General features: G+C 44.1%; 1 protein-coding gene across 10 annotated transcripts in view; it reads right to left on the bottom strand.

The window, feature by feature from the left end:
* LOC133458002 (serine/threonine-protein kinase BRSK2-like) overlaps nt 1–24190 on the bottom strand; it is a 168995-nt gene that overhangs the window by 17343 nt on the left and 127462 nt on the right. For 5 of the 10 annotated variants that reach the window (XM_061737445.1, XM_061737479.1, XM_061737524.1 and 2 more), the window contains exons 8-14: nt 21536–21682; nt 13911–13942; nt 12775–12939; nt 12470–12567; nt 10287–10440; nt 5581–5640; nt 671–731 (exon numbers count right to left, since the gene is read on the bottom strand). In XM_061737445.1, the coding sequence (XP_061593429.1) occupies nt 671–731; nt 5581–5640; nt 10287–10440; nt 12470–12567; nt 12775–12939; nt 13911–13942; nt 21536–21682 (717 nt within the window). The remainder of the gene's footprint in view (nt 1–670; nt 732–5580; nt 5641–10286; nt 10441–12469; nt 12568–12774; nt 12940–13910; nt 13943–21535; nt 21683–24190) is intronic. The other 5 variants (XM_061737454.1, XM_061737489.1, XM_061737463.1 and 2 more) reach the window with 3 other exon arrangements.

The raw sequence follows: 24190 nt of genomic DNA, 5'->3' as shown, positions 1-24190 counted from the left end.
CTTTACCTTGTAGTGCGATGTGGAGGAAAAACACAACAAACGGCACAAACGTTTGGATCAGCAATATTGTGCATTAACAGTTTTGGAAGTTGGGAGAGTAAAGTAATGTTCTCCATGAGGTGAGGTGACCTCCATTCAGCTACCGACTAAAATCTGCCGCCTCTTCAGTTTGCAGTCTGATAAGCAGAGAAATAATGTGCTGCACTGACGGATGAAACAATAGCGCTCATTATGAAGATAGAAAATGTTTGATGATGTACGGCCTGCGTCTTTGCTGAGTTACTGTTAAGCTCTCCGTCTCCGCCGCAGCAGTTTTTAGGCATTTCGCTCCAACCTGCGGCTAAAAACGCTGCCAGTCTGCTCCAGGTGGGAGCTCATCGCTGGATCTCATCCGGAGTTTAGCCTCGGACCTCCGATGGATCTGGTCCCGCTTCATCCTAAGCTCCGTGTGACGTATGTTACAGGTGGCCGTATTTTCATTATTTCACTTATCATTCATCAAGTCTGCAGAAATCTACCGTCGTCGAAGGATAAGTGGCACTACGTCCAACGGGCTTACGATGAAGTCCACGGCAGCTGATGAGAGGTGAACGGACAGCATGCCGGCGGAGCCAGCCAGCGAGATGCATTGTGGGAAACCAGTCGGTGTGTGGGAGGGACGGAAACTCACCCTGGGACTGCTGAGAGGACTGGTGGACAGACCGGAGGACGCCCCGCTGATCGACCGCGACCTGCACACACGAAGAAACATGCTCAGAAAGGAAACGAGACGGAGGACACACACACACACTCACGCACACAAACATGCACGCACGCACAATTCACCGGTTCACCGGACATACATGTTTTTGGACTGTGGTCAGAAGCTGAAATATCCCAGAAAACCCACAAATCCAACATATTAGGAAGGAATTTTAGAATTTTCACTAGCAAAGAAATGTATGTGAATTAGGGGCGTGGTCTTTTGATTGGCAGCTGACACAGCCATTGAAAAGCTGTCATAATGTCACCACTTGCTGCTGTTCTGTCCTCAGAGCTGTGATTAAAACCCAACAGAACATTCTGTTGGTTGTATTGTAGGTTTCACCAACACCACCGTGGTCGTGGGTGGAAGCAGCAGCAGGTGTGTTGCGTAAAAGCAGCTGTTATTGCTGATTTTGGTCCTGCTGCCAACGTTCACCAGCAGCTCCACAGCTGGAACCAGGACTAGCATGAAGGGTGGGTTCCAGCTTCCAGAGAAAAAAAACACATACCCTACCTATAATAAACTCAATTTCTCAGTAAAGATGAGCAATGCAGAACTAGAACTATCCTTGTGGCTCATGAAGCAAGATGTTTATCAACCTCAGCAGTTTTTGATGAAGACACAACAAAGGCAGAAAAGCAGAGAAGCGCGACAGCAGATACAACGCGGTACTGGGCAGAACGGGGGTAAAAGATGTGTGTAAGAGTGAAGGAGGTGACGTTCCCCACAGGTGCATCATGGTCTAAATCAAGAACCCTGAGCTGCAGGATCTGCAGGATGTGCAGGATCTACCAACAACACTCAAATAAGGACAACATCCTCCGTTAATATCACAATTAATGGAGTTCAGACCCAGCAGCCTTTTAACACACACACACACACACACACACACACACACACACACACACACACACACACACACACACACACACACACACACACACACACACACACACACACACACACACACACACACACACACACACACACACACACACACACACACACACACACACACACACACACACACACACACACACACACACACACAAATCAAATGCAAAATTCATTAGCGTGCCTCTTTTCTTCTCCTCATGAGCTTTTTCATTTTTCATTTACGTGTCATTAACTTTTCATATTCCCTTTCTTCTCCACCTCACTTTTCCCAAATGTTGTTACACACACACACACACACACACACACACACACACACACACACACACACACACACACACACACACACCATGCAGACCTGCTTACATCTTTGAGGACATTTGGATTTAATTGCTCATGAACAATTTGACTTTGTGGGTGTTAAAAATTAAAACAGTAAATCATAATTAAATATTCTTGGACTCCACTAGACACACACACACACACACACACACACACACACACACACACACACACACACACACACACACACACACACACACACACACACACACACACACACACACACACACACACACACACACACACACACACAGCAGAGACGCCATTATTGTCATTAAATCATCTTCAGCAGCTGTGTCTCCGTTTGAGACGGGGCTTTCGGCTCCAACCCTCGGGGGCGATGGCGGTGCTTCTGAGCTTCTCAATAATTCTGCCGTAAACATTTCTACTTCTCTGAGCCTCGTTTGGTGCTGATTAAAGAAATAATAAAAAAAATCTAAATCTTGAAACGTTTGTGCTCGTCACAGAGCTGTTGTTTACCCCGTTAAAACCGGATGAAACCCGTTTAAGCCGAGCCTCCTCCGTGTGTCTTCTCTTCTTAGGCAGACTCATTCTTGCGCCTGTTAACATAGAGCTGATGTAAAAAAGCTCCAGTTTTGTCTCATCTGTCCAAAGGACTTCTGGATGTTGTTCTTCCAACAGCAGAGTCCTCCCCGGGGGTCCACTTTGGTTCCAACGGTGATGGACCGTGCGATCTGACACGAGGTATTTCTCTGCAGAACATTTACGCTTTTTTATGGCCTAGGTGCCTGGATGTAAGAGCCGCTTTCTGGAAAGATGTCAAATTATATCAACTCTTGTTGCAACCCGAGGAACATAAAAAAAAAAGTGTGAAAGAAGAGACTGGTCGTGTATGTAATGAAAGGTGTTTTCTGATTGTGTTGTACGTATGTTGACCGTCGTCGTAAGAAGAGAGGAGCCAGTGTTTGTAGTGACACTTCCATTCCACGAGGAAGACCCGGACACTTCCAGCCCGTGATGAAGACCCGGACACTTCCAGCCCGTGAGGAAGACCCGTACTGATGCTGTACATGCAACTGAATCTGTCTAGTTACACTGTTCAAACCTTCCTGGTCAACTTCTGCACAAATCAGTGCACTGCCCACATGCGCACGCAACGTGGAGTCACACTTCGTTTTCCTGTATGTAAGGACACACGTTGGTGGGATTTCCCTTTCTTCCTTGGGCCAGTATGTAAAGGCCAGTGGAGTAAAACTGGTGGCCCACTTTTAGAGAAATGTTACAGGACACAGGTATGAAAGCGGCTACTCAATTAAAAAAACAGACATTTCCTGTGTACTTTGTACACATGGTGCACTGAAGCGTCACTTCAGACAACGCCAGCATTTATAAACTTCTGACACTCGTACTGGTCGCCTCCAAATTCTAGTTCAACCTATTTAGGGACATAAGACGGGCGCTGACCTTTTCATGTAGCTGCCGGTGAGAAAATGTGGACGAATATTCACAGAAATGTCCAACTTAAACATTTTCTGACCCACAAATGGTGCATGGATCGGCAGCTCTATCAGGTGCTGAAGTGTCCTGGTTCAGGACTCTGAACCAACAACAGAGAAACCAACAGGTCGATGAAGGAAAGGCTGGAGGAAGCGGATCCATCCCAGATCCATCCCAGACAGGTTTGTTTTCTGCTGTATTTTCACCCCAACCTCAGTCCCCAGTGGAAAAGCAGAAGCCCCACAGTGAAAATATCCTTTTAACTCGCAGCTCTTTCAAAAGTGTGTGGGTGTTCATGTTCTGGGTAGTTCTGGTCCAAAAGCACCTCGTCACTGCTTGTAATCAGAGTGGATGTTTCTGCCGCGCTGACTAACACTGGGGAGGTGTTGAACAGCTGCCAGCGTGCAGCGGCGCTCCGTTAATGACGAGGCGAGACTCTCCACACTGTCGGCCTCTTCAGAAGACGAGCGCTGATTAACATGCAGCTCATTAACTGTGACACCCATCCGGTCCGAAAACCAGGACGCCGCAGCCGGCAGGTCTTTGAAGACGCTAAATTAATTCCTGGTCCATCGTCGGCGTGCGTGTGTGTGTTGGACGGAGACGCAACAAGCCGGATTTGCTGGATCTCCCCAGTTAGATGATGAGTGAGAGAAAGGGCCGCCGAGTGCCACGGGGAGCCTCATTTCCATCTGCATTCCTGCCAATTAAATCCTGCTCATCTCCATCCCAGCGCACGCTCAGACACGCTCAAACATACGCTGCGAGGTCAACCACACAGACGAGCTGCCACTGCCATAAGCTGAGGTGTTAGGAGGGAAGGAAGTGAAGGAGGGAAGGAGACAGAGTCAGAGCAGGAGGACGATGACTGGCAGGAGAAACGTCCAACAGGAAGTTGGTGGAAAGAAGAAACAACGCTCCTCCTCACAGACGAGAGGAAGGTTTGACTGTTTTACTAGTTCTGGGTTTCTGTCCGGCGCCATGGTAATGCCCGACTCTGGAGGACGGGTTTGTGAGGGGAACAAGAGTGGAACGTTTCATTAAAGACCAACGCCCACGTCTGGATCACAAACCCTACGGCAAGCGTGAGCGGCACCTCGCTTCCTCTCTAGGGGAACAGTTTTCTTTTCTTCTTATTTTTAGTTTCTCCAAGACGTCAGGCGATACAGTGACAATACAACAAATCCATCATCCCTCCATCATCCCCCTCTCCATCTATCCATCCATCATCTCTCCATCATCCTTCCATCCGTCCATCCCCCCATCATCCATTCATTCCTCTATCCATCCATCCTTCCATCCATCCATCCATCCCTATATCCATCCATCATCCATCCATCCAACCCTCTATCCATCATCCATTCATTCCTTTATCTATCCATCCATCCATCCATCCATCCATCTCTCCATCCATCCATGCATCCATCCATCCATCCATCCTCTTATCTCAGCTCTCTCTTCACCACCACAGCCGGACCAGAGTCCACATATCTGCAGACGCTGCACCTTCAGGCAGCACCGTCACCCCGACCCCGAGAGGACGGCCAGCCTTTCTGACTGAGGACCACGGTCTCCGATCGGAGGTGCTGATTCTCATCGCTGCTGCTTCACACTTTGAGCTTCTCCAGTGAGAGCTGGAGGTGCCTACATGATGAAGCCAACAGGGCTGCATCCTCTGCAACAATCAGAGATGGAATCCTGCCACCACCAAAGAAAGTCTCTGAGCAGTAAACTTCACAACTGTCTTGGACGATTTCCACTTGTGAATTTTCTTTTTTACTCTAAAATGACAAATGGTTTGAAAAGCCCCTTCTCTAAGATCACTGCTGAAGTCTTTCCTCTTTGGCGTTGTGTGCACACACAAATCAAGAGCATTTGATCAGCAGCAGCCGGCTGCTCTTTGGATACGTTTTTGCAGTACATAGTAGTCATGTATTTGTTGTTAGTCTGAGGTTGCATTTATGTCATTTATCAGCTTGTTAGAACAAGATGAATTATGATTAAACCCTTAAGAAGCCAAATCTAAAGTAAAACACTAAAAACACATGAAGAACTTCAGCTAGAAATAAAATAAAGATCAAAAAACAAAAGCACAAAAACGAACACAGCACATGGACGGAGATTAAGGGAGCGGACGGTACCTTTCCTCCTTGCTGCAGTTAGAGTTTGTGATATCCAAGCTTTTACTGAAAACGGATTTGCTAAAAAAATCAAATAAAAATAAAAAAGACAGACAATCAAGAGACAAAAGAAAGGCAGTCACATAAATGGGAAATCTGGAGTTCTGCATGCAAGATAGTAATCGAAAGTACAAACTCAAACACTCGGGACACAATAAGAAAACACAAACCACCTCGGGATTAAGACAACAGCAGGAGTCACGAGCGTGCAGACGGAACGCAGGGGAGAAGCATGTTCATGCTCAAATCAGGAGATGATTTCAGGTGTGTCTCTACATGAATCTGCAGCATGTTCACTCTCAAATCAGGAGATGATTTCAGATTAGTCTCTACATGAATCTGCAGCATGTTCACTCTCAAATCAGGAGATGATTTCAGGTTTGTCTCTACATGAATCTGCAGCATGTGGAAGCTCAAATCAGGAGATGATTTCAGGTTTGTCTCCACATGAATCTGCAACATGTTCACTCTCAAATCAGGAGATTATTTCAGGTTTGTTTCAACATGAATCTGAAGCATGTTCACTCTCAAATCAGGAGAGGATTTCAGGTTTGTTTCTACATGAATCTGCAGCACGTTCACTCTCAAATCAGGAGATGATTTTAGGTTTGTTTCTACATGAATCTGCAGCATGTTGAAGCTCAAATCAGGAGATGATTTCAGGTTTGTCTCCACATGAATCTGAAGCATGTTCACTCTCAAATCAGGAGATGATTTCAGGTTTGTTTCTACATGAATCTGCAGCACGTTCACTCTCAAATCAGGAGATGATTTTAGGTTTGTTTCTACATGAATCTGCAGCATGTTGAAGCTCAGATCAGGAGATGATTTCAGATTAGTCTCTTCATGAATCTGCAGCATGTTGAAGCTCAAATCAGGAGGTGATTTCAGGTTTGTCTCCACATGCTCTGTCAAGGCTGCAAAGTCACAATTATAACAACAACGTGCACTTCAGTATTACCACTGTGGCTCTAAGGTTTGTGCTGTTATGTTATTGGTTCTGGTCTGGTGTTGGTTCTGGTCTGTTATACACAAACCCACGACATGAGAAATCTGTTTTAAGGTTCTGACCGCCCTGACTGAACGTTTGCACAGACGACTGCTTGCTGCTGTTTTCTTTTAAGTTTATAAAATTCGACAACCAAGCATCAAACATCCGTCAGTTGACGGAGCAGAATGTCGTCTCCTAACACAGTCCCTGTTTCTGACTAGATTGTCTGTATTCATTAATACTATATCGTCAGTATTTATTAATACTAGATTGTCAGTATTCATTAATATTATATCGTCAGTATTCATTAATATTGTATCGTCAGAATTATATCGTCAGTATTCATTAATATTGTATCGTCAGAATTATATCGTCAGTATTCATTAATATTGTATCGTCAGAATTATATCGTCAGTATTTATTAATACTATATTGTCAGTATTCATTAATACTAGATTGTCAGTATTTATTAATACTATATTGTCAGTATTCATTCATACAAATATCGTCAGTATTCATTAATACTAGTTTGTCAGTATTCATTAATACTAGATTGTCAGTATTCATCAATACTAGTTTGTCAGTATTCATTAACACTAGATTGTCAGTATTCATTAACACTAGATTGTTAGTATTCATTAATACTCTGCTGAAATGTGGTAACAGGTAGTCAAACACATCACTTCCTGCTGCAGACAGGAACTCATATGGGTTTCTGACATCATCCTGAACGTTCTCGTTTCTTCTCTCACCCGTAAGTCAGACAGTCACCGTCTGAAGGATCCGTGTGGTTGGTGTTGATCTTCAGGGTGTTAGTGGGCCCTTTTCATCAGTACTCCGACTCCCCGTCAGTGCAGATTCATTTCTCCGGAGCTGAACACCTGAGCTAAAGCTGGCGTGGGATCCGTCGGAGTGGCGGGTCCAGACTGAACAAGGACTTCGGTGGGGATTTCAGCTTGAAAGGGAACAATTTCCCTGTTAAATAACTGACGCGTTAAGGACGGCGAGGATTGTGGGGAGTGTCAGGGCGGGTTCACGGCTCTAACCGCAGACCTTCACAGAGCTGTCAGCTGATTACATCATCCATCACCTGTCCCATCGCTTCTGCTTCATTAGCAGGGACGCCGCTTCTGGATTAAATGTCCGTGTGAAAGAAAAACGGAAAAATACAAAACCTCTACTGAAACAACAGTCACTTGGGCTAAGGAGGTGTGTCTGAGACAGGAAGTGAGGATAAAATAGGTAAAACGTGACTTAAAACACCAAATCATTTACGAACAAATGAATCCGCTGAATCTGATTCCAAAGCAGACTAATAGTGATTAACAGTCAATACTGGCATTTTGAGAGGCATTGTGAAGTTATCGTACACTGCTGATTTTTATCGTACCAATACGATAATCTTTATCGTATCAATACGATAATCTTTATCGTAGCAATACAATGATTGTTATCGTACATCTGGCAACACTGGTCCGCAGGTCTGACTAAATTAAGTCTTTATTTATAAACACTGAGTCTTTTACTTTATAACATTTAAAATGATCAATACTACACAGGAAACACTAATCACGTATATCTTGTTATCCACTACATTTAGGAGCGGTGAGAAGACTGCAACTTACTAATTTTACTCTGTAAGGGGAGTAAAAACGTACCGGACAGCTAGATTTTATAAAACAAGAAACAACTGTTACGGGAGTTTGTAAGCTCGCTGCTGAAACAGAAGCCGACCTTTGAACCCTTATGGAACCCTGCGTTTTTGCTCGTGGTTTTGTAAAAGAAACGCCACCAATGGACGCCAGAAAATTTTGCTTATCGTCAATTTCACGTACCGCACGAAATTAAAAAAGAAAAATTGACTTTCTTCTGTGATCTTTTCACACCGCTGTGTTTGTGTCCTCCGACACAAATAAAACTTTAGTCCATGTTCATGAGCAGTTGACTCGTGGCTGTCTCCTGCTGGATGTGTTGCTTAGCAACCATATAACCACTAATGATGAAGGGAGGCGTGTAGGAGAGCAACGGACAGATGTACAGACACATGGAAAAGGAGCACAAAGTAGGTTTTATGGTGTTTTTGTTGAAGAGGACTAAAGAGAGACGCCAGAATCCCATCCTGATCACGTATTGATCAAACATTTTGATCGGATATATGATTCTGTTCATTAACCGTCATCATCAAGGGAAGTTTGCCTCTCAAAAATGTTGTTTTCAAACTGAAGGATTTTCAGGTCAAACCATCATCATTGTTCCATATCATAGACACAAGGATCAGTAAGAATCTCAGTAAGTGTTGTATCGATAGTCCCATCGACACCCATCGACTGTTTCCTTACAACCATGATGGTAACCGGTAACTAGACTGCATTAAACCTCCGATGTTCTGCAGCAGCAGCATCTGACTTGGTGCCTGATGTCCAAACCTGGGATGCTTCTCGTCCCATGTGACCGCATGCCTCATGCACACTGTGCACACACAAACCTGACTCTTACTCATGCACTTCACGGCCGTAACCACGTTCCATCACGGCTACGGTCAGACCGGGTCAGTGCCGGCATCGCGCTGCCCATCCCGGACCCACGGAGACGGGAACGACGTCATGTATTTAACGGCAGTTCTCTGGAGCAGGGAAAGACCTACAGCTGTGGAGGAGGCTGACAGGAGCTGTAGCTCCTTCCCTTTTTCCTGAACCGTTCTTAAATACATCATTTATCATGAATGATAATTACAAACCACCACAGTGCAGTCATGTGCAAACATCCCCCTCTTTTCATCCTATGCTTTTATTTCATTTTCATTAACACAATAAAAATGATCTGATCATGTTGAGTCCTGGTGTTAGATTTCGATGCCTCATTCTCAAACCAACAATAGATAAGATTTCTTCAGTGTGCTATTATTGATTTAACAAAAACTAAAGCCAAAACAAACACACAAAAAAATGTGGCCAATCCCAAGTACCCTTACAGCTTCCTTAGGATTTAAGATGGGGAGTAATAGTCAAGTACTGCTAAGTGATGATCCTTGATTAATCAATCATCAGCAGTTGTTTGGTTGGTTTGATTATCCGGAATATGTGTGTGTTAACACAATGCCAAAAGGCAAAGACATAAGAAATGGTCTTAGAGAATCAACTGTTGGTGCATGAATCCAGGAAAGGTGCTTAAACCTTTTCCAAAACATTTGGAGTTCAATATTCTACAGTGAGAAAGGTTATTGACAAGTTTAAAACATTTACGATCGCTGCCAATCTCCTCGGGAGTGGATGTCCCTGGAGATTTACCCCAAGATCAGACCAATCAGACAAGAGCTACTACCAGGGCCTCGCCTAGCATGTTGGATGTTAAAAAGATAAGATCACATAAAAATGTGGAAAAAAGTCGATGATATCATAATGTCGTGGACTAAATCCAGTTACATGTTCAAAAAAAAGCCAGAAGAACCAAAGCAACGTTCAGGCAGAGCTGCTAGAGGCTTACATTTTAATTATTTGAAAACAGTGGAGGAAAGTTCTCTGAATAGTTAAATAAAAAGACTCACTATGATCAGACGATTTTTTTTACACAAAAACAAAACCAAAGGATTAAGAGAGATAGTGCACACTTGGAACAACAGCAAATACCCAGAAAGCACCATGGTCCATGCACGTGGCGAGCACCAGTTCCGTCTCACCTCTGACCGTGCGTTGCCATGTCGATGGCTCTCCGGACCGGTACGGGAGAGCCTCCCTCCGTGACGGTCAGCACCTCCATGGACTTCCTCTCAGGCCTCCGCTTGCCGTGTCGGCTCAGCATGGGCGAGTCCACGCGCTTCCTGGGCGGGTCTGCTGAGGCGCCGCCAAGACAGAGGGGAGGCGAGAGAAAACAATTTAGTGGAGCAAATCAGCAGAAGAAACTTTGTTCTGTATGAATGGACCGGAGGGGTGGCTATGATCAGGGGTGGACTGGCCATCGGGCATACCGGGCATTTGCCCGGTGGGCCGATGGTGATTTTGGGCCGGGCCAAAAAGAAAAAAAAAAAAGTTTTTTTTTTTTTGGCACGGGTAGGCCCATCGGCCCATTTCGACCGCACGGGGCCTCACGCCCCAAGGGGCCTCGCGCTATGGGCCGTTTTTTTTTTTTTTTCAAATTTTTTTTTTTTTCAAATTTTTTTCGTTTTTTCCCTTATAAATATCAACAGTCACGTTCCATTACAGACCTAAATGTCTACTAGTCTGCATATCAATAAATATATGTGCAATGATGCGCGTGTCTGTTGTTCAATACAACTGCGTCAGACCAAGCGCAGACACAAGCTGCTCTGATCCAGACGGGTGGAGTTGGAACAAACTGTCACACAATGTCGAGAGAACGAGACAGAATCAAGAAATTTCCATCAGGGGATGAAAAAAGAAAAAAAACTAAAGAAAATGGAAGAGTTTAATGCCTCTCTGAAAGGCTTGTTTGATAAATTTGTTATGAAAATCACCGATCTGACCAGGTCTCAAGCAGCCGCGGGGCCCCGCGTCGAGGCAAGCCAAATGATGATGAGGCAGGGGAAGGTATCCAGTATTTTGCTAATTGGAGAGTTAAATTTGCGCATATAGACACCCGGTCCGACCCGAAAAACCCCAAAAATTTCTGCCATTCCGCGTTTAAAATGGGTTAATATATCATTGTAGATATCTGAAATGTTCTTTTTGACTAGGAAGAATTGAATTACAGATATCTGCAACACATATCCAGTCTAGCTATTAAATGTTAAAACGGCTTGCCATACAAGTTTGCTGGTCTACTCAGAAACAGTACTAAGTACATCTATAACGGGACTGGGGGGGGATGGTGTAGGTTTAGGTTTATTAGACAAGAACATACACACCAACAAGACAGTGTACAAGCTGTGTCACAAGAACGTTTGTTTTCATTCATAGGCTTCATTTTCTTTCCATCAATACCTGGTGGGCCGGTCTAGGCTCAAAATGCCCGGGCCGATTTTTTGTCCCAGTCCAGCCCTGGCTATGATTGAAGGGACGTGTTGATGGGTCGCTAGAACATCAACTCAAAGCTGATCTCCCTCATTCAAGAATTTTGGAAAGAGATTATTACAATTATATCTCTGTTCATCAAAAAGCAACTTCCTCTTTGTCCCAAGCTTTGTATTTTTGGTCGTTTCCCTGCAAGCTGTACTTTGAACGATAGCAAGAAGAAAATGTTGGTATTTTGTCTTCTAGAAACTAAACATAAAATTGCACTGTCACTGTCAAATCTGTTCCCAGACCAAGTAAGCAGAGTTGGGTTGAAGGTTTACTGCAATGCCTTGCTTTAGAGAAACTTACATATGTTGTTAAAGGGAAATATAACACATTTGAGAAGATTTGGGGCTCTTTTATGCAATTTCTGGAGGGGGAGGATTTTATTGCAGCTTTGTAGTCTACTGTTGTACTACATATTTTTTATTCTTATTTATATATATGCAACTTCTTGTTTATTTCTAATAAGGTCACTGATCACATTTTGGATGGTCGGAGCGCTATATAAGTACACAATGTGTTTCCATCTGTGTACGTACATGTTGGTCACTCATTAGCGTTAAAGGGAAATATAACACATATAACACTTTTCTTTTCCCTAAACGCCATGATGAGAATCAGTCAGTTACCACAACAGTAAAATATACCACTTAAATCTCCACATTTGGAATATCTTCAAGTGCCTATTTGTACGTATTAATGTTCCTTGTTCTGTTTTGTGTCTTTGTACTGTAATTAAAAAAGTCAATAAAAATATTTGTCAAAAAAAAAGCTGATCTCCCGCCGGTCAGCCGAGGTCAGCTGGAGGTCAGCCGAGGTCAGCTGGAGGTCAGCCGGACCAACGTACCAATCTCGTTGCGTGGCGGCAGGTTCTGATCCTCGTGGCTGGGATATCTCTCCTTCCGATCCAGCAGCAGGAAGTAGATCATCTTCTCCTGGTTGTCCCTGGAGGGAGAAGACAGTTGGATGGTCAGGAGACGAGTGCTTGCTGTTTAAGAGCAGAGGAGACGGTGCTCCATCACCCAGGACACATTAACCCCCAAGAATTCATCAAACTGTCATTTTCTTGAGCCGTCTCACGTACTCCCTAATCCCAGCCCCCTCCCTGCTCTCCTTCTAAGCTCCTTCCACCTTTCCTCCTCGGTCACTCACTCCTCTGACAGCAGGTCTTTGCTCAGCTTCTCCTTGTCTCTGAAGCAGCCCAGAGAGTGCATGCTCTCCAGGACGTCGGGATCGATCTCCTCGGCGGCCGCCAGCATCCTGATGGCCACCTTCCTGGGGACGGGCTGCTCCGGCTCCGGCTCGTTCTTCCCGGCTCTGAAAACACACATAAATCCAGCACCAGATGGATCACGATGCTTTTAAAAGAAGAAATGGAGACGTGAATGTTTTCCAGATGAGCTGCGCGGACGCTGAGCTCGGCTCCTGCTTCTCCCCTGCAGACCCGTGTAACCTAATGAGTCCACGACTGCAGAGGTTTGTTTCACAGGATTTCTTTAGGCGGTTATCATTTTTCACTCGAGGATGCCGACTGGTTCTCAGTAAATGAATGACTCAAACCCAATGACGGGACCAGTTTCTCTCGCGGGTCAAGCAGCTCCAGGAGTCATGGACTGATGGAGTCCGCAGCATCTCTGTATTTGTTTCACAAAAGGAGGAGATATCGTTTTCTTCCTTTTAACTTGCATCTCGGTCACTTTTCAGTTTCTGTCACAAGAACAGACAAATTTATCTCCTTTGACTGGAGGGTCGAGGGAAGAGCGACCGATTTGTTTTCGCTGCTGAAAATCAACCAAAAGTACGATCCAGCAGCTGATCTTTGATTACGCAGGTCTGGTCTCCCGCTCGATTCGCCGTTAAATGGATCAGTTTGAGTGCTGCAGTACCAGCCTGATGTTCCCAGGTCAAAAACTAGAAAACACTGATAGAACTAAGCTTTTTTTTACACTGGAATGTAAACTGGGATGTTATTCCTATTTATTCAATCTTGACCTATTTCGCATATGGAAACGAGAGAAAAATATACAAATATCAAACCACTGAAGAACCAGGCAGCCGACGCTGTCGGTAAAGAGCCGCCACATTTCCAGATGTTGTGTTCAGAGTCTATAATTTCTAATTAATCACATAATTCTGCTCTCTGAAGCCCAGAAATAATAAACCCGTTAGAGGCGGAGCAGCACTCTCCAGACTGATGGACGGGCGTCTTCTCAGAGAACACAGAAGGTGAGAGTGGTTTTATCTGCTCATGGACACAAACAGAGGACAGGAGGAGAGGGTGTACTCACAGGTACCACGTGTGCTTCTGGATCTGCTCCAACTGCAACAGAAACCAGAGGAGAAGATCAACGTCAATGACTTTTAATAACACTTCACAAAGAAATAAACATCTGTAAAGTTGTAAAAGACTCTCTGCCGTCGGATTCCTTCTTGAGACGGGACTTAGTTCGAGGACGCAGCATTTCTGAAGGCCTGAAGAACAAAACTGCTCTCCAAGCCGACTGGACTTGTTGGACGTGGCAGCGTACAGTATCAGTGGAGGTGGAGAACATGGTTCCACATATGTTTCCGAGGGGAGAATGTGATGGATGAAGGCTGCAGTTGACATGGTTGGTAGACATGGGGAGGGGGGGAGTCCGATACCTTCCTCAGTTTGATCTGAGCTCCATCAGAACCAAGAACCAACAACCCAGAACCCAGAACCCAGACCTGCACCACCAGGTTCAGCTCGACACCACAGAGAACACACTTACACAGACTCCACGCCTCTTCCATGTGGGCGCGTCTTCTAGAAATGAACGTGCTAAATAGGGATGGGAATCGAGAAGCGGTTCTTGTTCTGAACCGGTCCCCAGTGTTTCAATTCCTTGGAATTGTTTGCAAATTTTGCAAACGATTCCCTTTTTCGATTCCAGTGCGGGCACTAAACACGTCATCACACACGTTGCATAAGCTAGTGGTCAACAGTAAACATGGTGCCCAAGCGATAAACACTGTCTGGTTACATTTCAGTAAAAAAGATGACATATGGCAACTAGCAATACCTGCCAAGTGGATATTTCATCAAAGGGAGGAAATCCTACCATCATGCCAAAACATTTGTGCAAACAGCAACCAATAACAATCTAGGGCTGGGCGATATATCGAGTATACTCGATGTATCTCGGCTTCTACTCTGTGCGATGTACAAAATTACTATATCGTGAATATTCGAGTATACATTGTCACACATTTGCTTTTAGCCGGAGGTATTAAATTACAGGCTTTTCTCACTCTCTCGTCTCTTCTCTCCTTCTCTGAGACATAAAACAAGCGCACCCTGTTACCTACGTCAGTCACGTGCTGTCGTGCGTGCATCGTTATACGACCAGCTGCCGATGTCGGCGCTGCTGTCCGGGACCGCCGGTCAGTTCCACCCAGCTTTAACTTAACTTTAATTTAACTTTAACTTTCCCAAGCGCAGCCTGTTTGTGCCGCAATTTCATCCGCGCGGTTGCTACGCACGGACTCTTTTCAAACAAAACTGGGACAGTTTAGTAAAGACGGGACGGGATGTTTTCTCCTTGCACGCTGATGCTGATGCAGCTCCAACTATCCGCTCAGTACCACATGCGTCCGCGCCGCCGAGCCTTCTCTTCCAGAGCTGAGAAAACGTCACCTAGTGTTACTTAAATGTGGCCACATGAAATCATTCACTATCATCGAAACAAAGTCAAACAAGACTATATGACGTCATATTTCTAAGAGTAATTGAAAGTGATGCAAAGTAAAGGAGGAGAGGATGAAACATTGCAATCCCTACACCTACAATAGTCTTAATATAAAGGTGCTCTAAAGGCCCCTCCTGCTCAGAGCAGCTCATTAGTCTAGTAGGAAGGAGGGGTTCCCGAGCACCCGATGGACTCTTTTCTGAAACGTGTTTTTTTGGGATCCTTTAGGTGTTTGCTTACGATTTTTGCTTGTTGCCCGAAAAAAAATTGGTCCGAAAGTTCTTTTTTGGAACCCATTTAGAATTTTTGCCTGTTAAAATGGCAAAAACGCCGATTTCCATAACTTCTGAACCATAAATCCTAGAAAGACAAACAAACACACTTTTTCTCATAATATTGACACCAGGAATCCAATGGAGAGGTTACTGGGATGGTAGAACCACTCTTTATTAGGGAAAAATGAGCTTCAAGTAGTATTTTAGGGCAAAATTACCCAAAAACGCTTGAAAATGTTTTTTTCAATCAAGTGCATCTCCCTTTTGGAAATACCTGTTGGTGTATTGTTTACACCAAAAAAAGGCCCAATTAGTCCCCTTCCCAACGAGGTACAACTTGTAAGAAATCTGTATTTGTGGAATGAGTAATGAAGCAAAATGCGGGGGATGCAACCCATTTAGAATGCTTCGAATGTTCAGTAAAATGGGCGTGTCTTCCCACTGTTAAGTGTTTAGAATGTTCAGAATTTGAAATCTCAAACCAACTGTAGCATCAACTGTCAACTGTCAAACACAAGCAAACTTGAACAAGGAGTGTAAGTATTTTCTGAATGTTTTATCATTTCTAATATAAGGTTATATCTTATCATTTTTGCTAATATAACATTATACATGGTTGTTTTTCTTATATTAGAGCCAGAGGTAATACATTCTTCAAAATAGCTTCATTTCTATTTGGTTAGCTGGACAAGCTAACCAATTAGCATGTTAGCTAGCTTTTTTCATTGAGGTTAGCTTTTAACTCTTACTGTTTTGCTTGTATTTTGTAGGTTTTAACTAACAGTAGGGTACGCTAAAAGAAATGTGACATACAGTAAGTTCGATTATCCAGGCCTTTTTTTAAATAATTTAGTCCAGTGGCACTAATTGTATTTTTTTATATTTTCGTTTTTTCTGTGCCCAGTGATGGATTAATAAAACATGAGAAGTGCAAAGAGACTGCATGATCAGACTTCTGATGTGTCTGAACCCCCACTAAAAATCCAATCATATACCTGTGTATTGCACACCCCAAGTCCATCGCCTGGGAACTTCATTTGCTTCAGTGCCTCCAAAAATGACCCCAAAGAAAAGTTGCATCACCTTCTTCAAATACGAGACAAGAGACAAGCTGAGCCAATCGACTCACCTTTTCGGATGAAGGCAATTTGTGATCTATTGCCAGAAACCCTAGATGGTGTCAACCTGGACAGTACTGGTTATCACAGGAACTGTTACTTAAATTTCACATCAAAGCTTGATCAACTAAAAAACAATTCTCATCAGCTTGAAGTAACAGACAACAAGTACTCTTCCCGAAAGTCACACCCAGCCACAGGCTCTGCATTTCCAGTAGAATGTATATATTGTGACACAGATGAAAAGAAATTCAATGGAAAAATCCGAAGGACTGTCCCATTTACTTGGAAAAACAATGGTGCCGCATGGAAGCGCATTGAACCTATGGCTGAAGCTTTAGGGAAAAGCAGTCTGCTCCGCAAAGTGAAAAATGAAGACCTGTATGCGAAAGGGGCTCGCTATCATGTCACCTGCTGGAAAGCCTTACAAGTAGAGTACTTGAATCATTCTAAGAAGCTGACAAAGGAAGCCTCAGGTCAGAAACTGACAATCTCTGCGCACCTTAAAGCATACAACGTGGTGAGGGACCACATTAAAGAGCAGGTCATAGAACAAAACAAAGTCCTACAACTTCGCTACCTGCGCCACCTGTATATCCTTGAGCTCGAAAAGCAAAATAACCCTAACCCTGAATACAGAGGAGATAAACTTCTGAGTCGTCTGCAAGGTGATGAGGAGCTTAAGAAGCATTTAGCCTTTTCCAAAGTTCCTGTTAAGGACAAAGGAAACCTTGCCTTTTACTTGGTCCACTCTTCCCGTATTTCTGTGGAGGACGCCATGGCCTGTGCGTATCGACTTGGAACGGTGGACAGTGTAAAAGATGTAGCTCTCACCCTACGCAGCGTCATCAATAAGGCCTTCAAGTCCAGTGTTATGCCTTGGCCACCTACCGCAGATGACCTAAACAAGACAGCAGAAGAGGTGTTACCTGAAGAGCTAGACCGCTTCCTCAAACTTCTCTTCTCTGGAGACACTGTTTCTGATTGTGAGAAAACAAAGCGACTTGTTCTTTCAATTGGACAGGACCTGTGTAGAGCAGTGACAAATGGCGAGTGGAAACTTCCAAAACATGTGCTTTTATGTGCCACAGTCCGGCACTTGTACCGGAGCAGACAACTGACCACCATTCTGCAGAGATTAGGCCATTGTGAATCTTATGATTTTGGATTGGAGCTGGAGACAGCATTGGCTAAGGCTGTGGATGAAATGTCAACTTCCCTTACACCTTCTATCATCAGAGGAGATGGGAATGAGGTGTTCCATAGCAAATGGGACAACCTGAACAGAGTCACAACAAATGTCCATGGTTCGAATGTTGTTAACAGTGCCGGCGGCATCATGATCCAGGAAACAAAACCGGGTGCCACAAGCTGCCAGGAGAGAACACTACCTAAATATGACAGGACCATGGAACGTCGTCTGAAACTGGATACACCTGAGACCCTCCCTCCACTGCACATTGGTATCAGAGTGGGTCCTAAGTTTAGCATTTTAACTAGTTTAGCTAGTTTGCTTAGCATCCAGACGTAGTACACTTGTAGACTGTCTTTGAACACTTGATCATTCTCCGCAGGAGGTATGAAGGACGCATCTGCAGGAAACTTAGGAATGTGGCACATAAAAGCACATGTTTTGGAAGTTTCCACTCGCCATTTGTCACTGCTCTACACAGGTCCTGTCCAATTGAAAGAACAAGTCGCTTTGTTTTCTCACAATCAGAAACAGTGTCTCCAGAGAAGAGAAGTTTGAGGAAGCGGTCTAGCTCTTCAGGTAACACCTCTTCTGCTGTCTTGTTTAGGTCATCTGCGGTAGGTGGCCAAGGCATAACACTGGACTTGAAGGCCTTATTGATGACGCTGCGTAGGGTGAGAGCTACATCTTTTACACTGTCCACCGTTCCAAGTCGATACGCACAGGCCATGGCGTCCTCCACAGAAATACGGGAAGAGTGGACCAAGTAAAAGGCAAGGTTTCCTTTGTCCTTAACAGGAACTTTGGAAAAGGCTAAATGCTTCTTAAGCTCCTCATCACCTTGCAGACGACTCAGAAGTTTATCTCCTCTGTATTCAGGGTTAGGGTTATTTTGCTTTTCGAGCTCAAGGATATACAGGTGGCGCAGGTAGCGAAGTTGTAGGACTTTGTTTTGTTCTATGACCTGCTCTTTAATGTGGTCCCTCACCACGTTGTATGCTTTAAGGTGCGCAGAGATTGTCAGTTTCTGACCTGAGGCTTCCTTTGTCAGCTTCTTAGAATGATTCAAGTACTCTACTTGTAAGGCTTTCCAGCAGGTGACATGATAGCGAGCCCCTTTCGCATACAGGTCTTCATTTTTCACTTTGCGGAGCAGACTGCTTTTCCCTAAAGCTTCAGCCATAGGTTCAATGCGCTTCCATGCGGCACCATTGTTTTTCCAAGTAAATGGGACAGTCCTTCGGATTTTTCCATTGAATTTCTTTTCATCTGTGTCACAATATATACATTCTACTGGAAATGCAGAGCCTGTGGTTGGGTGTGACTTCCGGGGAGAGTACTTGTTGTCTGTTACTTCAAGCTGATGTGAATTGTTTTTTAGTCGATCAAGCTTTGATGTGAAATTTAAGTAACAGTTCCTGTGATAACCAGTACTGTCCATGTTGACACCATCTAGGGTTTCTGGCAATAGATCACAAATTGCCTTCATCCGAAAAGGTGAGTCGATTGGCTCAGCTTGTCTCTTGTCTCGTATTTGAAGAAGGTGATGCAACTTTTCTTTGGGGTCATTTTTGGAGGCACTGAAGCAAATGAAGTTCCCAGGCGATGGACTTGGGGTGTGCAATACACAGGTATATGATTGGATTTTTAGTGGGGGTTCAGACACATCAGAAGTCTGATCATGCAGTCTCTTTGCACTTCTCATGTTTTATTAATCCATCACTGGGCACAGAAAAAACGAAAATATAAAAAAATACAATTAGTGCCACTGGACTAAATTATTAAAAAAAAGGCCTGGATAATCGAACTTACTGTATGTCACATTTCTTTTAGCGTACCCTACTGTTAGTTAAAACCTACAAAATACAAGCAAAACAGTAAGAGTTAAAAGCTAACCTCAATGAAAAAAGCTAGCTAACATGCTAATTGGTTAGCTTGTCCAGCTAACCAAATAGAAATGAAGCTATTTTGAAGAATGTATTACCTCTGGCTCTAATATAAGAAAAACAACCATGTATAATGTTATATTAGCAAAAATGATAAGATATAACCTTATATTAGAAATGATAAAACATTCAGAAAATACTTACACTCCTTGTTCAAGTTTGCTTGTGTTTGACAGTTGACAGTTGATGCTACAGTTGGTTTGAGATTTCAAATTCTGAATATTCTAAACACTTAACAGTGGGAAGACACGCCCATTTTACTGAACATTCGAAGCATTCTAAATGGGTTGCATCCCCCGCATTTTGCTTCATTACTCATTCCACAAATACAGATTTCTTACAAGTTGTACCTCGTTGGGAAGGGGACTAATTGGGCCTTTTTTTGGTGTAAACAATACACCAACAGGTATTTCCAAAAGGGAGATGCACTTGATTGAAAAAAACATTTTCAAGCGTTTTTGGGTAATTTTGCCCTAAAATACTACTTGAAGCTCATTTTTCCCTAATAAAGAGTGGTTCTACCATCCCAGTAACCTCTCCATTGGATTCCTGGTGTCAATATTATGAGAAAAAGTGTGTTTGTTTGTCTTTCTAGGATTTATGGTTCAGAAGTTATGGAAATCGGCGTTTTTGCCATTTTAACAGGCAAAAATTCTAAATGGGTTCCAAAAAAGAACTTTCGGACCAATTTTTTTTCGGGCAACAAGCAAAAATCGTAAGCAAACACCTAAAGGATCCCAAAAAAACACGTTTCAGAAAAGAGTCCATCGGGTGCTCGGGAACCCCTCCTTCCTACTAGACTACATCCTGGTAAAACCTGGTAAAACCTGGCAAAACCAGGACCAGAATGTGTTCTTACAGATGTTCTTCAGACGGGGAGTCAGAGATGCAGCGTGCACTTTCTGTTTTGAAATGACACTTTTTATGTTTGTTTCACTCACTGCTTAGTAACTGTTTAATAAATACAGTTTTGGTAAATTTGACTTATTCCCCCTTTTTGCATGAAAGTTAGTTAAAATGAACATATATTAATGCAGTATGAACAATAATGTTTTAATGTAGACATATAGAATCATCATACTGGTGTCATTGTATGTATCAAAGTGTTAATTCAAGGCTAAGGCAAAATATCGAGATATATATCGTGTATCGTGACATGGGCTAAAAATATCGAGATATTAATAAAAGGCCATATCGCCCAGCCCTAAGGGAATCGATAAAGAACCGAATCGTTAAGCAGAATCGAAAATGGAATTGGAATCCTAAAAATCTTATCAATTCCCATCCCTACTGCTAAACATGGAAGGTTTCTCTCCGAATCAGCGCAGCCTGACAGGAGGATGGTTGGTGCAGGTGAAGGGTGGGGCTGAAGGTGGAGCTGGACCTCCACCCAGCGGTGCTGGCTGAAGCCTCAGCAGCACGGAGCAGCACGTGTAGGTGAGTGCAGCAGAAGCACATCCTCTGACAGCGTGTTTGTTATTTTTACACTGCGTCTAAACTGAGATGAAAGGAAGCAGCGTAGCTGCAGGGCCCGTCACGGAGCAGCTGCTAAATTTAGCCCAGCAGTCCCAGAGGCGCCGACCCAGACTGGAGAAATGCAGCGCGTGCAGCCAGATCTCAGCCAGATCTCAGCCCCCGGGGGGGCGGGGGCGGTGTGGGCGCCGTCACTCACCGTCAGCCTCTTGCCGGCGTCCACCTCGATCATGCCGCGCAGGAGGTTCTGGCAGTCCGGAGGGATGAAGTGAGGCATGTGGAAAACTCCCAGCTTCACCTTCTCCAGCAGGTTCCTCAGGTTGTCGTCGTCGAACGGCAGCGCGCCCTGAAACACAGACACACCTGTTAGTGGAGCTACCGGCTCATCATCCATCCATCCATCCATCCATCCATCCATCTTCCATCCATTTACCCATCCATTCATCCATCCATCCATCTTCCATCCATCCATCATCCATCCATCATCCAACCATCCATTTACCCATCCATTCATCCATCCATCCATCATCCATCCATCATCCAACCATCCATTTACCCATCCATTCATCATCCATCCATCCATCCATCCATTTACCATCCATCCATCCATCCATCCATCCATCCATCCATTCATCCATCCATCCATCCATCCATCCATTTACCATCCATCCATCCATCCATCCATTTACCATCCATCCATCCATTTACCATCCATCCATCCATCCATCCATCCAACCATCCATTTACCATCCATCCATCCAACCTTCCATTTACCATCCATCCATCCATCCATCCATCCATTTACCATCCATCCATCCATCCATCCATCCATCCATTTACCATCCATCCATCCATCCATCCATCCATCCATTTACCATCCATCCATCCATCATCCATCCATCCATTTACCATCCATCCATCCATCCATCCATCCATCCATTTACCATCCATCCATCCATCCATCCATCCATTTACCATCCATCCATCCATTTACCATCCATCCATCCATCCATCCATCCAACCATCCATTTACCATCCATCCATCCAACCTTCCATTTACCATCCATCCATCCATCCATCCATCCATTTACCATCCATCCATCCATCCATCCATCCATCCATTTACCATCCATCCATCCATCCATCCATCCATCCATTTACCATCCATCCATCCATCCATTTACCATCCATCCATTTACCATCCATCCATCCATCATCCATCCATCCTTCCATCCATCATCCATCCATCCATTTACCCATCCATCCATCCATCATCCATCCATCCTTCCATCCATCATCCATCCATCCATTTACCCATCCATCCATCCATCATCCAACCATCCATCATCCATCCATTTTCCATTCATTCCTTTATCCATCATCTCTCCATCCCTCTATCATCCATCATCCTTCCATCCACCATCCCTCCTACTTTTTGCTTCCATCATCCATATTTTGTTCATCCCTCCATCTCATGTTCATCCATCCCTCCATCCATCTTTTCTTCATCCCTCCATCCATGTTTTGTTCATCCCTTCATCTTTTTGTCATCCATCCATCCATCCCTTGTTCATCCATCCAACATATTTTATTCCTATAAACCTGGAAGTGTGTGTGCAGTAGACGGAACTGTCCCACAGCAGCATGAAAACATCCTATCCATGTTTTTGGTAAAGATGAAGAGAAACTAGACAAGTGCACGAACAGGATCCAACCCCTGCGTACATTAACGATCTGACGGGGAAATCCATAACCAGGACTGCCGTGTTTCATGGAAACACCAGATGCTTCTCAAAGAAAGGGATGCATCAAAGTCCTGCCCTTCTCATTCGGAGAGGATCTGACGGTGTAGATCCAGGTCACGTTGACAGTCCCACCTTTAATGACGCCACATACGAGGGCTGAAAAACAGCCACAAGTCCTCCTCTGCTGTCCTCTGATGGAAACGTTAACTATATGCCCCTGGACAAACCCAGAGGTTTGTGAAGAGCAGTTTTTAGTCATTTCAGCTTCTTAATAACCTACAATGCTATTTATTATTACTCTTCATTCATTCTGATTAAAACTTCCCAAACAATTCACGTGTCACTGCCAGAAAAAACTCTGAAATGAGTGTCAGAGCTGTAACCAGGACAAACAGAGCTGAAACGAGGACTAATAGCGGTAAAACGAAGACTAATAGCGGTAAAACGAAGACTAATAGCGGTAAAACGAAGACTAATAGCGGTAAAACGAAGACTAACAGAGCTGAAACGAAGACTAATTGCGGTAAAACGAAGACTAACAGAGCTGAAACGAAGACTAATAGCGGTAAAACGAAGACTAATAGCGGTAAAACGAAGACTAATAGCGGTAAAACGAAGACTAATAGCGGTAAAACAAAGACTAACAGAGCTGAAACGAAGACTAATAGCGGTAAAACGAAGACTAATAGCGGTAAAACGAAGACTAATAGCGGTAAAACAAAGACTAACAGAGCTGAAACGAAGACTAATAGCGGTAAAACGAAGACTAATAGCGGTAAAACGAGGACTACCAGAGTTAAAACGAGGACCAGCAGAGCTGAAACGAGGACTAAAAGAGCTTCAGCTGGTCCAGCTGGAGGAGCTGGGAGATAACAACTGCCAGGCCAACCGAGATGTGGGACGGGCTAAACAGACAGCTTAAATCCTGCCGTCATTTCTGATTTCACCACAAAAACAACTTTTGAAACAGGAAGTCCCATTGCAAATATCCACCAGCAGCCCTGCAGCTCCTCTGCCGTGGATCTGCTGAAGAAACATCATTTCCGGATCCTTCCAAGCGTTGGTCTGAAGTCAAAACCACTCTTCAGAACCCTTCAGGTGGAGGGTCT

This window comes from Cololabis saira, chromosome 2, assembly GCF_033807715.1.
Source record: "Cololabis saira isolate AMF1-May2022 chromosome 2, fColSai1.1, whole genome shotgun sequence".
NCBI lineage: Eukaryota > Metazoa > Chordata > Actinopteri > Beloniformes > Belonidae > Cololabis > Cololabis saira.
This window is presented reverse-complemented; position numbering and strand designations above follow the sequence as displayed.